Source organism: Galleria mellonella, unplaced genomic scaffold, assembly GCF_026898425.1.
Source record: "Galleria mellonella isolate WM207_F2 unplaced genomic scaffold, CSIRO_AGI_GalMel_v1 utg33, whole genome shotgun sequence".
Taxonomy (NCBI): Eukaryota; Metazoa; Arthropoda; class Insecta; order Lepidoptera; family Pyralidae; genus Galleria; species Galleria mellonella.
Window position 1 is genome coordinate 710,112 of NW_026442079.1, and position 15,242 is coordinate 725,353.

General features: G+C 29.6%; 1 protein-coding gene across 6 annotated transcripts in view; it reads left to right on the top strand.

Annotated features, from left to right (window-relative positions):
* Positions 1–15,242, top strand: part of LOC113518601 (forkhead box protein L2-like) — a 52,501-nt gene that overhangs the window by 19,555 nt on the left and 17,704 nt on the right. For all 6 annotated transcript variants that reach the window (XM_026903587.3, XM_026903581.3, XM_026903569.3 and 3 more), the window contains exon 3: positions 7,279–7,390. In XM_026903587.3, the coding sequence (XP_026759388.2) occupies positions 7,279–7,390 (112 nt within the window). The remainder of the gene's footprint in view (positions 1–7,278; positions 7,391–15,242) is intronic.

Below are 15,242 nucleotides of genomic sequence, written 5' to 3' on the forward strand. Positions count from 1 at the left end.
AATTTCATTACATATATTTAAATCACATTCGAAGTTACACTTTGCAGGCCATCACATCTACTAGCAAGTCGTCAAAGTCTACTGTACGTTTATCTATATACAGTTTCAAGTCTTTCTTCTCAATCCAAGTAAACCTGAATTAACCATAATGACGGTGATTTAAATTTTCTGCGACATTGACAAATATCAACGTTTTGTCGATTAAGCTATGCATAATACGGTTCGTACCAACATCATTTTCGTCATGCATGTAACATTGACATGATTTATTTATTAATAATAATAATTTTATTGAGGGCAAATATTGTGACATGAATGTAAAGTGTGTTTCGCGATGAAATTGAGTTTTCAAATTTCAAACTTTTGTGTGAATCGTTAAACCCTTGGATGACATTTTATTGTTGCATCGTTCAGAACTTAATTTTATTAATATAAATAAGAAAGTCTATAAAAAATGTTATGGTTTTGAATAAAATATAGTTTTATTCGTTGTTTACAATGCCAATTAATTTATAGGTAAAGGAATTGTAATAGTATGAAACATAGAGTTAGTATAACGAACTTATTAGTTATACTTGACAATCTAAGTTTTAAAATGGGTACTATACATAGTCTATTCATTACGATGTATTACGATATTAAGGATTGTATTTTTTCTTACTATGTCCACAGTGATCATAAATTTAGTACAGTACTTATGCTGTATGAATTATCTAAGAACAAGGAATTACACAAAATTTTGTGATTATATTGAGACCAAACGTGGGCTATTGAATTTATTTTTAATTAATCTATGGCACTAAAATTGTATCAATTTCAAAGTAAGGAGGTAGCATTTTCCCATTTTTTTTTATTCAACTTAGAATGGCAAACAAGCTGATGGCTCACCTGATGGAAAGTGGTAACCGTCGCCTATAGACATGAGCAGTACCATGGACATAACAGAGTATACTGTTTCACCCATGATACCCCCCATGCATTGCCATCCCTGAGGACAGTAAATTCACGCCATATCCCACCCTTCAAACCGAAACACAGTCATGCAAATACAACTGCTTTACAAGCAATCGACTTTTGTACAAAGTCTCCCTCTGGTTATGCTATTGTAACAAAATTTGCAGCCACAATCGTTAAAATATGTATTGAAATTTTGAATGGGATGTTTCTTGACTCAACAAAGTTTAGAAAATAGTATCAAAATAACAGAAACATTTTTTATTTGTTTATTTTTGTGTAAAATTAAACAAAGGGGTGACTAGAATAAAAGGAAAGAATCCTTCGTTTAAAGTGGGGACCTTTTTCAATAAAAAAAAAATATAACACGTACTAGGTATAGTTTTTTTTCTGTTTTAAAACAGTAACTACGTGTGTAATACGATATGTCGAGTTACACTCGTGGGTGGCCCTTTCGTACTTTTTTTACATGTTTATATTTTACTCAAGCGTCATTTTGCATTTACTGTGCACTACAGCCAAGAATCGGTCTTAAGCAATAGATGACAAGGGCTACATAAGGCGATGGCCCTGAAAAGTAGCTTATCGGATACACTGCTAAGCTACACAGCTAATTCGGTCGTGTTCAATACACAATGGGCCTATTTCACGAGCCAATTGACTTTGTTGCAATTTTTAATGTTTGATTCCATTTGTACTCCATGTATTTAATAAGTATCATAAATCTACGTTGATAGTCTCTTGAATTTAATTTTTGATTATTGATTTCGCGGTATATTGCGTTTCGAATTATTATTTTTTTATTTTCATTTACCTTATTTCTTATGGATAATACCTGCCTATTCTAGGTCTATATTATATTCTATGTCTGTAATTGAAATAAACACTGGCTGAAAAAAATATTTTTTACCAGTATTAATTTTTTTTCTATTCAAAATAAGAAAACAAAAAGCTGACATTACAATAAAATGGCTATTAACCGAGAACGTTGCCCTCTGTAGAAATGTCTTGAAATTTAATCTATTGTGTTAGGGCGTATAGTCAATTTTTGTGTAATTTTTTTTATCATAGTTTCTTAAAAACAACGATCGTAGGCGTTAGTTCTTGTAGAATTTTAGTAATTTCGTCCGAATTTAGAAGGTAAAATAAAAAATCAATGTCGTATTTATGATTGAAATTGTTTTATCTTGTATTTTATTATTCAGGTTTAAACCCTAAGGGTGTTCACTGACCAAGATGTTATTTCTATTAATGTCTCTTTAAAATGTCCTATAATTTTCGTTATTGTTAGATTTGTTATATTCAAAATATTTAAGGTTTTAATAATTGTATCGTGCAAGTAGTTTTGCAACATTGAGGTATGAAATATTTCAAAATATTGATGATAGACTGGGATGAAGGAATTGATAAAAGATGGTGATATTTTTTTACGCATTGTAAAGTATGTATTTTGTGTTCCGGTGTTTGATGAGTCAGGCAGTGATGATACTTTGGTATTTGGTAAAAAAGGAAGGTCATGATTTTAGTAACTTTTCAATCTATAGAGTTTCATCATCATAATATCAGTCTTTAACTGTCCACTGCTGAACATAAGCCTCCCCTTGGGGAGTTTGTCAGTGGTTGTCATGCTTGGCAGACGGATTGGCAACCGCAGCCAGGTTTTAGAGACGTTTTAAGAGGGACGCTGCTGCCCGTCCCTCGCCCTCCTTTAGTCGATTCTTACGACACCCACGGAACGGAAAGGAGTGGTCTATTCTATGCCGGGACCACACCGCCACGATAGAATTTACTCCTGTATAAATCCCATAATAATTTTCCCTTTTAATGTCGAATTTTCTGGTGAAATAATTTTAAATTGCTTGTAATTGTAAGTCCTGATTGAATAATTAAAGTCGTTGAACGTAATATTTGATAAACCCATATATTGTCAACCATATTTAATTTTACGTGACAAATAGAGTTTATTAACATTAATATTGTAAATGTTACTGAATTAGTTTATGTATTAAATAAAAAAAAAAAAACTACCATCATTATATTTTACAACAATATCTATTAGATGCTATCATAAAATGTAATTGTAGTCTTGTAAATGTACTGCTTATCATGTTGATTGGCAATAAATTTTTTTGAAGTGTTGTTGTTGATATTGAAGTGGAAATGTTTACATTTTTTACTTCAACAATCGTTTGGTAAAAAAAGAAACGCCACTCGTCAGTTCAATTCGTCGCTACGCTACACTCACTGAGAGTGGGTAAATGGATTCTGAGGCATAATCGTCTGTCAAAACATTGTTAAGTCTGGATTGTAAATAATTGAAATACTAGCTGTTCCATTCGAATGATAGAAGTAGATCGGTCTAATTAAATTTACTTGAATAAAAATTTATAAAAAAAGAACCTCATTGACAAGTTAGCATACAAACAAAATGACTGATGTCGTAAACTTTTAAACACAAACAGTATTTTATTTATTCATTGAATATGAAAGTGTCATGTATTCTAGTTTGTGGAAAACTGTAGGTAATTAATTTGTTTCAACAATCGATTAAAAAAGTACATTAGTACAGAGATAACTGATCTCGATACCATAGCGGTGTTTTCTATGTTAACATTTTCGGGGAAATATAAATTAAAACAGTTTTCACTTGCGTGTTATATTATATATTTTTAGTAGATTTGAAGCTTATTATATTTTCGCATACAACTTTATTTTTAAGTGGAAGCATTAGAAAACCAAGTTTTGTGAAGAAGTTTTTTTTCAATCTTTTTATTAACGTAAGATTTGACATAATCATTGTGTAGACATTATTTGTTTATGCATATATGATATGTTTGTATGTGTATTTGATATATATTTATTGAATAACGGTATGGTTATCTTTAATGTATTTACTTATTTAGTATTGACATGAATTATAACAAAAAGTACTTTTAAAAAGTGGGACACCACTAACGTTTAATTGGGAAAATGTAGATAACAAAAAAGCTTTGATACAGTTTACGACCGTTTATATGTTGTAACTATATAATATTTGCATATTATATTCGTGAGTTTTATCACGTATGTGTTGAAATTCTCGAAATGCGTCTCATTTTGAGATTGTGGGCTTGGATACGCCCATTAATTACAGTGCTATTTTGGTTTAATCCCACCCCGCGATCCGCTGTCGCTTGTCACTATGTCGAAGTTAGCAGACATTTTTTATAAATACTGGAAGTATTTATTTATATACATTTTCCTACAATAATATTTCTATTTAAATTTTATTGGTTAATTCATCAGTAGGAAAGAATCTCTGAATCTTATTGTTAATGAAAATATATATTTTTTTGTTTGACATTTGTTTTGTTACCAATATTTATGTACGTTTTAGAACGGACAAATTTACTATCGTGCTAGAAAGACATTTAGTGTTTAGAAACAGAGTGAATGGTTTAGTTTTAATACAAATGTATATTATTCACAATGTTTTTAAATTTTGGTAAACCATATTATTATCTCATTAAGGTTAACCAAATATTTATAAAAATGTTAATAAACAGAAAAAATTTTATGACCCGATGAATAATCTAATCATTTTGATAGAATTTCGTTTAGAAAGAGAATATGTATTATAGAAAATTAACAACTAGGCTAACCTTGCACATCCTGTATGGCATTTAAATTCATAGGCTAATGATGCGTTGACAAATATTTCTATTTGATTGCTAGCCAAGAACATATTTTTTTTTAAATTGTGGACATGTAATAAATGTCTTTATTATACCGTTTCTACATACAAATTTAAATCTATAAATCTGCCTTGAAAAATGTATAACGTCCAATTTGTTGTCATTGTTGATTTTCAAAATTTATTATCCCTATCGTGCATTATTTGAAATATTTAATAATTATGATAATAATTATGATCGTCGCTATTAGATAAATACAGATTCCTTGACCAATATTTCTTTATATAGAATCAAGAAAAATTGCCTGCTACCCATGTCCCATTTATACTCCAATTCTAATTTTTTGGTACAAGAATTTTTCTCGGATGTCACGATGCAGCAAATAAATATTGGTCGTGAATTGGAGAAATGAATCGATCTCGCTCTTATATAGATGATTCCGAAATTTTATCTCTTTCACCCTAATAGCCGGCTGACAAACATGTATCAGCGGTTAATAGGTGCGCTTGCGCAGCTGTTGCGAACAAATCAGCTCGGATATAGCTGACACTGTCAAAAAGCTGACTTTGTGGCGCGTGCGGCAAGCGCCGAGCGGCAGTGAAGTCATTCGAACCTGGTGTGAACTAGTGCCGATAAAAATATATTAAATACACAAGACTAATTTGTTATGAACAATAAAATACAAAAAAATGTTTATAAGTAAATTCAAATGGGAGGAAGTTCTCAATTATATGCACGTATTTCATATTATCTCTTTAGCAATCTGTATGGATCTCTGTTTTAAATGTATGTATCTTACCAAAATATGAGGAGAAAAATGTTTTCGTCTAAAGAATAAAGTATATACAAAACTGTAAACCATTATGATTATGTAATGATATTATAAAAGTTAAATTTTCGCGTCGTTTATACATATTTTAAATACTTACACTGTAAATATTTTTAAAAACATTATGAACGTCGTCAATAAAGAAGTAGGTATATAGGTATTATTTACCTGCAAAATTTTTTTATCGCGTTAAGTCCTAATAGTGTATCTAAAATAAATAAAATAAAAGTATATGAAAATATAATTGTAAATGAATAAAATTACACAATTACAAGCCAACGTAAATAACATTTGAAAGTAATAAACAACGCAGGAAAAATAAATAACTAAATATTTCTTTGAAATAAGAATAAATAAAAATAAGGTTAATTAAGTAAACAGGCTTTAGCGTATTTTGTTTTTCTTTTTTTGTATTGAAATAGAGGACACTGTTAGATTTATGCACGCAAACAAACTATAGACTAATGATAAATGGAAATTATAAATAGATGTATAACGTCACAGACAATATGAAAATAGTTCAAAAGTATTTTAGGTTAGGTTACGATTTTTTAAACCAGTCAAACATTTTTTTTACTTTTATATAAAGTACTAGTGATCGGTTTTGATGTTCTATAATAATACATATTATTTATTTATTTATACTTTTTATATTAAAGAAAGATAGGCAAGTTTAACTCTGTAAGAGTTCTCTTCCAGCAAACCCTGAGTGGAAAGGAGTATTGTTTACCAGTGACCAATATTATATCTTATAAAAGGTTTATTTTTCATTTTTTGGATTTAATAAATGCTTAGATTTGCTTTTTTACTTTAATATGACGTATAATTGTTGGTAAATGTTACAGCGTATAAAAGATATATTTTCCCCGTATGTATATAATATATTGTCCCAGGTTACCTATAAGAGATTGCTTTTAGCGATAAGGCCGCCTTTTGTATATGCACATTCTTAATAAATACTCCTTGTATATATATCTCTGGGGTGCGCAATAAAGAGTTTATTGTTATTATATTTTAATTTTTTTTAACCAATAGTACGTGTTCTTTGTTTGGTTTAATTTTTATATTAATGTAGTATACTAGTTTTTACCCACGATTTCGTCCACGTGGTTGGAATATGTTTACTGAACGGGATGTAAAGGAGTTTTTATTCTTCTTCATCAAATATATTATGTGTATACTAAATTTGTTTGTGTTTGGTTAAGTCATTAAGGTGCCATAAAATAACAAACATACTCGCTTTCAAAACAATATTAAGTAAGGACAAACAAACTACCTGTTAAATTAGGTCGGCATTAAGTTGCGAGTTTGTCACATGCGCCAAAGCGTAACGACCAAACATTACGACGAGGGTCGACTCTGTTCATTCAAGATCGGTGAAAGCATCCTATGTATGTAAAAATAGATATTGTAGAATATTTATTGGCCATCTCTTCGAGATTCGATTTAATATTAACATTAGAAAAATATAGTACGCACGTGTTTGGGCGTTAGACACTAATTTCTTCAGGGACTTTGGGATTGTATTTTCTAATTTTACTTTCAATTTTAGAATGCAATAGCATCCAATTGAATTCGATTCTAGAATGTTTGTATTGAAATGTCATAGTAATTTAAATTTATTAGCCCTGAATTTGTTGAAACACGGATGATGATAAATTATACACTTGAATAGTTTTTTTTATCGAATATTTATGTGTGTTAATTTCATTAAATATTTTATATCTGTTTTGTTTTTGTTTTATATATTATTATTTTTTGTTTTATATACCATTAGTATACTATCAGAATAATTGATCGTGTAAAATTATTGGTGTACAGGAATTGTCTATACACGCGGTGTCCACACAAGAGTTACTGAAGCCAAAAGAAGAGCCTGCGTACTCCTTGGCTACACCATCAAACTTGTGCTCCGTCAGTTTACATCATACAGGTTTGTATATTTTTTAAATGCTTTTAAAGAAAATAGTTTACAATATCTTGATCACTTCTATCTTTTCAATATATGTATCTCGTCCCATGATGTTCTTGTGTTCTAATCTTTGAAAGGGCTCAACCGATTTTTTAAGTTGTAAATGTTTATTTGTTTTCCTTTTATTTTGATAAGAAAATAATGTATTATATAGGAGTCGGTAGAAGGAAAACAACGTTTGATCAGAACAGCTAATATGTACTTAATTATAATGCACTTACCCTACTTATGAGTACGAGAACATAGTGAAAGATTTATACTATTTCGCATTTGGATCAATTACAGATACATTTATACAAAGACAAAATTAAAATGACTTGTAGGTATTTATTATATTTATATTTGTACGTAAATTTATAAGAATAGTCGGCTGTATTTGTGAAGAAAGGTCAAAAGGGGCAAGATTGTTCACCCTAATTGTATCTCTAGACAAATAGGGTGTTAGGCACGATCATATTTTTGCCTCTAGCTAGGTAATGTCGAGCTCTACCTTTCTGTTAGAATATCGAATAACTTGCATGATATCAAATGTTTAACTTTGTGGGTGTAATTAGTGAAACTTTTAGTTTATAATCACTACTACGTTATACGTTTTTGTGTATTGGGTGAGTTAACTTCGTTATTTATTTATTTATTTATTTAAAATGTAAATGCACAGTAAAATGTACATTTAACGGACTTAACACCGGACGATGTTCTCTACCAGTCAATCATTGGGCAAACCGAGAAATTCGTAGACGGCGCGTTACTGAATAGAGGAAAAATAAAATAATACTTGATATATTCATATAATATAAACATATAATTAGACTAGTATAAACATACACATAATATATTAAAGAAATAAATATATACATAAATAAATACATAAAATATTACTTTATAAAACTATTAACTGTAATATAAACAAATATTTATCTAAGACTCAAACAGAGTAACCAGCAAGATTAAGTTTAAAGGGAAAGTAAATTTTTCTAAGAAATAGGTGTGCAATTTATTCCTCTATTTTTTTCTGTTTTTTTTTTGTATTATATATGTATATTTTTTTGTGTATACAATTAAGCGAAGTGGAGTTTGTATTAAGTGGCATAAAAACTGTTTTTTTTCGCAACTTAAAATGGCAACATGCTGACGGCCTACCTGATGGAAAGTGGTAACCGTCGCCTATAGACATGAACAGTATCATGGACAACAGAATATAGTATTTCGCCCACGATACCCCCCCATGCGTTGCCAGTCTTGAAGACCCAGGTGTTATTTCTCTGTATCCTGTAAATTCACTTCATATCCCACCCTTCAAACCGAAACACAGTCACGCAAACACAACTGCTTCATGGTTGAAACACGAATAGGACAGAGGTACCTAAGTGTACAACTTTTGTACAATGTCTCCCTCTAGTAATGTAGAGTAGGTACAGTTATATATTAGGATTTGATATGAGATCTAAACAGTAAACAAAATCATTTGACAGGAACTTTAAAGTATTATGTTTCCGTCTTCGCATATACAAGTACTGTTCTTATTGTATTAAAGTAGGTATAATATCGTGGTTTTCTCGTAATGCACTTATTATTACCCTAATTCCAAAGAAGTTAGAGTCCAAAATCGTATACGTCACACTAAGGGCTTATGTTACTACTTCAAACGCGGCGTTGGCACGAACTTAGGAATATGTAATTTACGACTAAACCAGTATTGTTCATTCAGAACGGTCTTGGTTGATTGTCGATATTAAAAGTGTCAAGCGTTTGGTGCCGGAAATTCATTGATAGATTTAATCGCCCTGCACTGAAATAACGTAAGCGCAGTAGGATTTAATTCGAAGAGTAAATTGCTAAGTCATTAATTCCGTCCGGTCGACTCGGCTCCTGCACTAAAAACTGGTGCTATTTTTGAAGAGTAGATCCTTGAAATTCGAATGAAATTTTATTTGCGTTATTTTTCAAAGCATCACAATACCGATATGTGACTATTATTTCTATATATTTGAATTAATTTATAAAATACTATTTTATATAAATGTTAGATAATAGGCACTATTAAATAAGCATTTCGTGTATATGTATTTATAATGACAAGATACTTGTGAAATTTAAAGCATATCAATCACCATTAGAGAACAGGTGGTCAGTAAAAGACAAGTACCTACAACGCTTTTGTGGATACCTACTCGTACGCTCGTTTCAATTGTTTGGCTAATATCTTAACGTATTCGTAATTTTAAGGGAAGAATATTTAGAAAATAGATTTATATGTAAATTATTTTAAGTGGGAATTGAAATCCTCTATTTAGGCAACTTGATAAGCTTTGTTCGCCATAAATACGTTATTTATTTTGTTTCGGTCTTATGCTTGGTTTTTATTCATATACTGATGGAATAATAAATAATGATAATAAGGGATAGTAAACATATCTTAATATTTTTGTTGCTTCTTAAAAGAATCAAGTCCAGGTTTATTAATAAGAAACTCGATACAGTAGTTTTATCTCTCGTAAACAGTAATAATACGGAAGGAATAACAAGGAATGGGATATAAGACAGAAAGAAAACAAAAGAGGACAGAAAATAAATCATTAGAAAATATAATGGCCAATACAATACCACATTATGAAAGACAAGGTAAAATTTTTTTTAGCAAAATAATAAGTTTAAAAAGCTGGGTTGGCGGCTTATTTGATAGAATATTATAAGCTACCTATCATAGAATATAAAGATTTCTAGGGCGCTTCATAAAGTTAGAAATTTTACAAATTATATTATTGTATAAACATTATTGAAAATATCGTTTTGTTAATCTAAGATATGCGAACAACATACATACATATATATCTATCACGCCTGTCTCCCATTAGAGTAGGCAGAAATAATGGAATGCTAAGTGCTTCGATTCAAACAAACCTCTTTCGTTTCTTTCATATTCATCAATCTATTCGGTCGGCCCCTACTGACACCTCCATTCACTCTTGATCGATAAATCTCTTTTGTAATTCTTCTTTCATTCATACTCTCTAAATAGCCAAACCAACGTAACATTCTCTTTATGATTTTTGTCTCTACATCGTCCTTCAGTCAATATTTTTATCTAATCACACTGTTGTTCACTCTATCTTTTAATGTTCATCACCACACATACTTCTCAGAACTCTCACCTCTACAACATTTATCTTACTTTTCTTCTTCTGTCATACCTACGATTCATTTCCATACATGAGTGTTGGTGTCAGTACTCCCTCAATTATGGTAAGGTGAGCTTTGCTTGATTTAATTATAAGCAGTGCACAGTTAACACTGTTTCCCGCTTTTGCTCTCCTTTTAATATCTCTCTCACACTTTCCATCCCTTGTAAACAATGAAACCAAATATAGAAACTCAAATATAGAGATTCAAGCACTTGTTCCACTTTTTCACCTCCTATCATTATCTGGCATGCTGTTTGTTTTCTTTCATTTCTCTCAAAAACCATTAGCTTCGTCTTTTTTGCATTTATTTTTATATTTTTTCTTCCATACGTTTCATTGATTACAGTCACCATTTGTCGTAATTCATACTCCGACGATGCAAGCAGTACTTAGTTATCAGTGTATAAAAGAATCTTATACACATACATACATTGTATTTATATATACATACGAACAATAATAATAAAATTAATATCTATGAATGAGAGTTGGTGATTTATTTTGACACGGTTGATTTAGAGAGAAAATATGTTCTAAGTCGTAAATGAAACTAAGATATGTGAGGTAGATTTTTATAAGCAAAAAAAAAATAAAAAATAAAATGTAAGTAAGAAACTAAACACAAAGTAGAAACTGTGCATCGTGCGCAAACCCATAACAAGCGTTAGTGGTAACTTGTCTTAAGGCCGATCAGTAGGTATTGCTTATATTTTTTTCTTGCCCTTTAAACAAAAACACACATTATTGTTTTGGATTGTGCGTTAGCAAAGTATTATTATTTCTCGTCAGAGGCAGGAACAAAAGTAGGTCGAACTCAAATTTCATAAATATTATACATAATATTATGTAGTGTTCCATACACTGTTCACATTAACAATCGTTATTATGAAATAGTAATCTCGGTAATTTTAAACCATGCGAGTAGGCACATTTTAAGGTCATTACTTTGTTGGAACCAAAATTTTTTTTATTTGATTTACCGATCTACAAACTTATAATGGGAAATAATATACCAATTAAGGGATAAAAATAAAAACCCTACATCGAAGCCGTTAGTCACCATTATAGTTAACAAATAGGCTAGGATGTTTTTTTCTATAGGAATAAATGTCTATGTCTAACAGCGGAACGTTTAATAGGTTCTTAAAAAATGAATTGATCATAATCCTTAATAAATTAATGTCTTTTCGACAATAGCTTTGATATGTTCTTGGAGATTCACACCTGTAATAACAAACATTAATTTGTCCTTTTCTGGTGACTACGGGTGATTTCACACTGTAGTCTCTCCAATCTCCTTGATTTTTGTTTTACTAATTTATTTTTCCGGCGGACCATTTTCTTAACGATATAATAAGAAATAGATTTATTATTATTTTTACTTGTAACGCTAAGTGAACCTTCAACGGTTCGTTTCAGCATTTTGATCTTCTCGCCTTTGCTTCTTATTGGACAGTTTTTTTTATTACTGTGTTTGTTTACTAATTTACTATAACAAATTTTCTTTTTGAAATAACATGTAGATATTACAAAATTATGTAGTTTTTTATGAGTACATCGTACATTTTATATTTTTTCAACACTGCATTTTCTTAAATATTCATTATAAAATTATATCATATTAAAGATGCTATGCAAATACCTATCTTCTCGTCCAATTTTGAAATAGGTTGACTAGATTTTAACTATATCTAATGACGCAGGTTTGAGCTTATAAAATCAAAATTCCATGATATTTTGAACGGTAATGTTTACATTGTAATCAGGTTTCCACGAAATGGTTCGTGAGATCATTGCATTCGGTAATAATTATGTACTTGAATTGTGGAATGGTTTAATTTTGGATTTGTTTATGTAAACAACACTTTAGTGAAGGTAACACTATATGTTTTCAACATTTGGTACTTAAATAACAATGAAAAAAGTGGAAGCAATATTAACATTAATAACACGAATGTAAGCCAATGTAAAGCATAACATTCTGTTATAAGTCTGTATGGAATATTTTAGAAACAAAATACTGTATGTTTTCTATTTTAACTATTTAGGCAACAATTTCTTTTTGACTGACTTATCAATGCACAGTTAAAACTATTATAAGTCTAGAAGGCTGAAATTTTAACATAGGTTGTTTTATAATGTTTTGTGTTTTATAATGTTAGTGAAGCATCATGTGTACAAAGCCGATAGCAACATCTACTAGGTACGTTTTAAAAAAAATAAGTTGAGGCAGTCTTAGAATTAATAATAAATTTATAAGAAATTATCACAAAATAATATTTAATTTTTTAACTATATTTAGTTCTATACAACAATTTAGATGTAATAATATTGTATGTTCGTTATTTATTATTAAAGTAATAATAAAAAAGTCTAATTAAACAAATTAATGCCAATATTGTAATAAAAAATACTATTATATTTTAGAGGAAATACATTTTTGCTATTATTTTTTTAGGAAATAATGAAAAAAATAAAGAAAGCAGTCTTAGTGTTAATATAAATGCAAATGTAAAAATTACATTAAACATTAAGTTTCCTAAGCTTTTTCAATAGGGTAGGTTTATGACACCAAAATGGCAGCCCTACGTTCCAACAACGATTGTGGTCGTAAAGTGACGCGTAACAAATTCAGTACAAATAAGAACGTGTATTTACTCGGCATTAACGCAGCGCTTTTAGCACAGTTTACACCTAAATCGATTAGACATTGAAAGAAATCGATTTGACTTGTATGCACCGATAATTCATTTACAATGCTTTTATCATTTATAACTCTGGGATTTCAACACTATAAAATAAAGATAAGGCAAAATAAAAATGTTGTAGTTTTCAGTTTAGACAGCTCTAGAATGAAAGTTATTTATGTATTAATTCAGAAAACCTATTGTAGTTTTATCCCCTTATTCAGAATACAAAAATATTCTACAAACTTATTTTAAATATTACACTCTTTTGTTACTTTCTTTCTAATTGAGAATTTAGTGTAAAAGTAAGAGACAAAACAGATGAATATCTAAAATAGGTTTGTGACAGGTTTGTTTTTTTTAAATAATATCTTTCGTTTTGTTGCACCTTTTTTGAAAAATTTTCTCAAAACGAAAGATCAAATTCTATATGACTACTATTTACCTGTATAACTGTCGTGCTTGTAAGCACGTGATGATTATAAGAAATGCTCGTATTGGTCGAGATTTGTGTTGATGTTGGCTTATCTAATAACAACGTTCGTATCTAGCGGGCGCTTCGCTTGTTCGTACCCCTGACGTCAGTTAGCGGTCACGTCCCCTTAACCTAAGTGCTCTTGTTGCAAACCGTTTATAATTTCGCATACAATGCGATTACAATAAAAAAATCGACTAATACGTAGCGACATTCTAGAAAAATTTTTGGTTATAGGTTATTCAATCTGTCAGAATTTTAGCTATCAAAATGAATGAATAAAAGCTGTAGATGCAATTACTGGCGTATTATAGCAATTAACTATATCCTATGACTTCGCTCGTTATCTTGTTGTTGAATAATCTACAACTTTCCTCAAGAAATGAACTATCAAATGCAACAAGAATTTTTCTAATCCGACTGGTAGTTACCAACGAATAAAATAAGAATAATCTTTCGCTTTATTATGCCTAATTAATACTAATTGGGGAAATAATATCATTTTGTCTATTATTATAAATGTGAATGTTTGTAAAGATACGACGAGTACGTATATTAAGAATTTTATAATTCAGTAATACTTAATTGAGTGAATAGATATTTTTTTCTGGTTATGAATTTGAGATAAGCGACAATACAGATATACGTATTTATATAACACCAGTTTTTTTTATGTGTGGTTCCGGGACATAACTGAAATTTTACAATTAAACTCTTATTTAATACCGGTCTATTGAGACAAAAGCATAGACAGAGAAATTTTATATTTTGTACATTCAAAATATTTATTTATGGAAATGCCTTGTTTAATTTGTTGAAACAAATCTAAACAAAATTCTTTAACCTTTTATCACTGTATTTGATATTAAATACATCGTGTTGATATTTATTACATCGTGCTCATGTTTATCATTATATCCTATTAAGATAATAAACGTGAAAATTTGTAACGACGGATGGATAGATGGATGTATTTCTGTTTGAATGAAATTTGATACATGAGTAGATTATACCCTAATTTGGACAGGGATACTTTTACTGATTCTTCGTAATTTAGTTTGAAAATAAAAGAAAAAAAAATTAAGTTGAAATCAAATATCTGGAAAAGCTGAAATTATTAATTAGTTTTCAATTAGCAGGGATCGTTAATAATGATATTGTCGCTACGATTTTATCAAATATCGTCAAATCTATATTTAGTTAAGATAATTTTTTATTATAAGTCAATCCTTTATTATTCCTTGATATTTGCATAGAATTATATATTTCTTTTTATAATTATGTAGATAGGTACATTGTAGAATATAACATAATTTTGTATCTATTGTACGTAATGTACGTATTTGTTTTTCATGTTTGTAATATCAATATTCATATATCCCACCCTCTAAACACAGCTGCTTCACGACTGAGATACCCATAGAGACAATATTTGTACAGTCTTTTTTTTTAATTTTTTTATACCACTG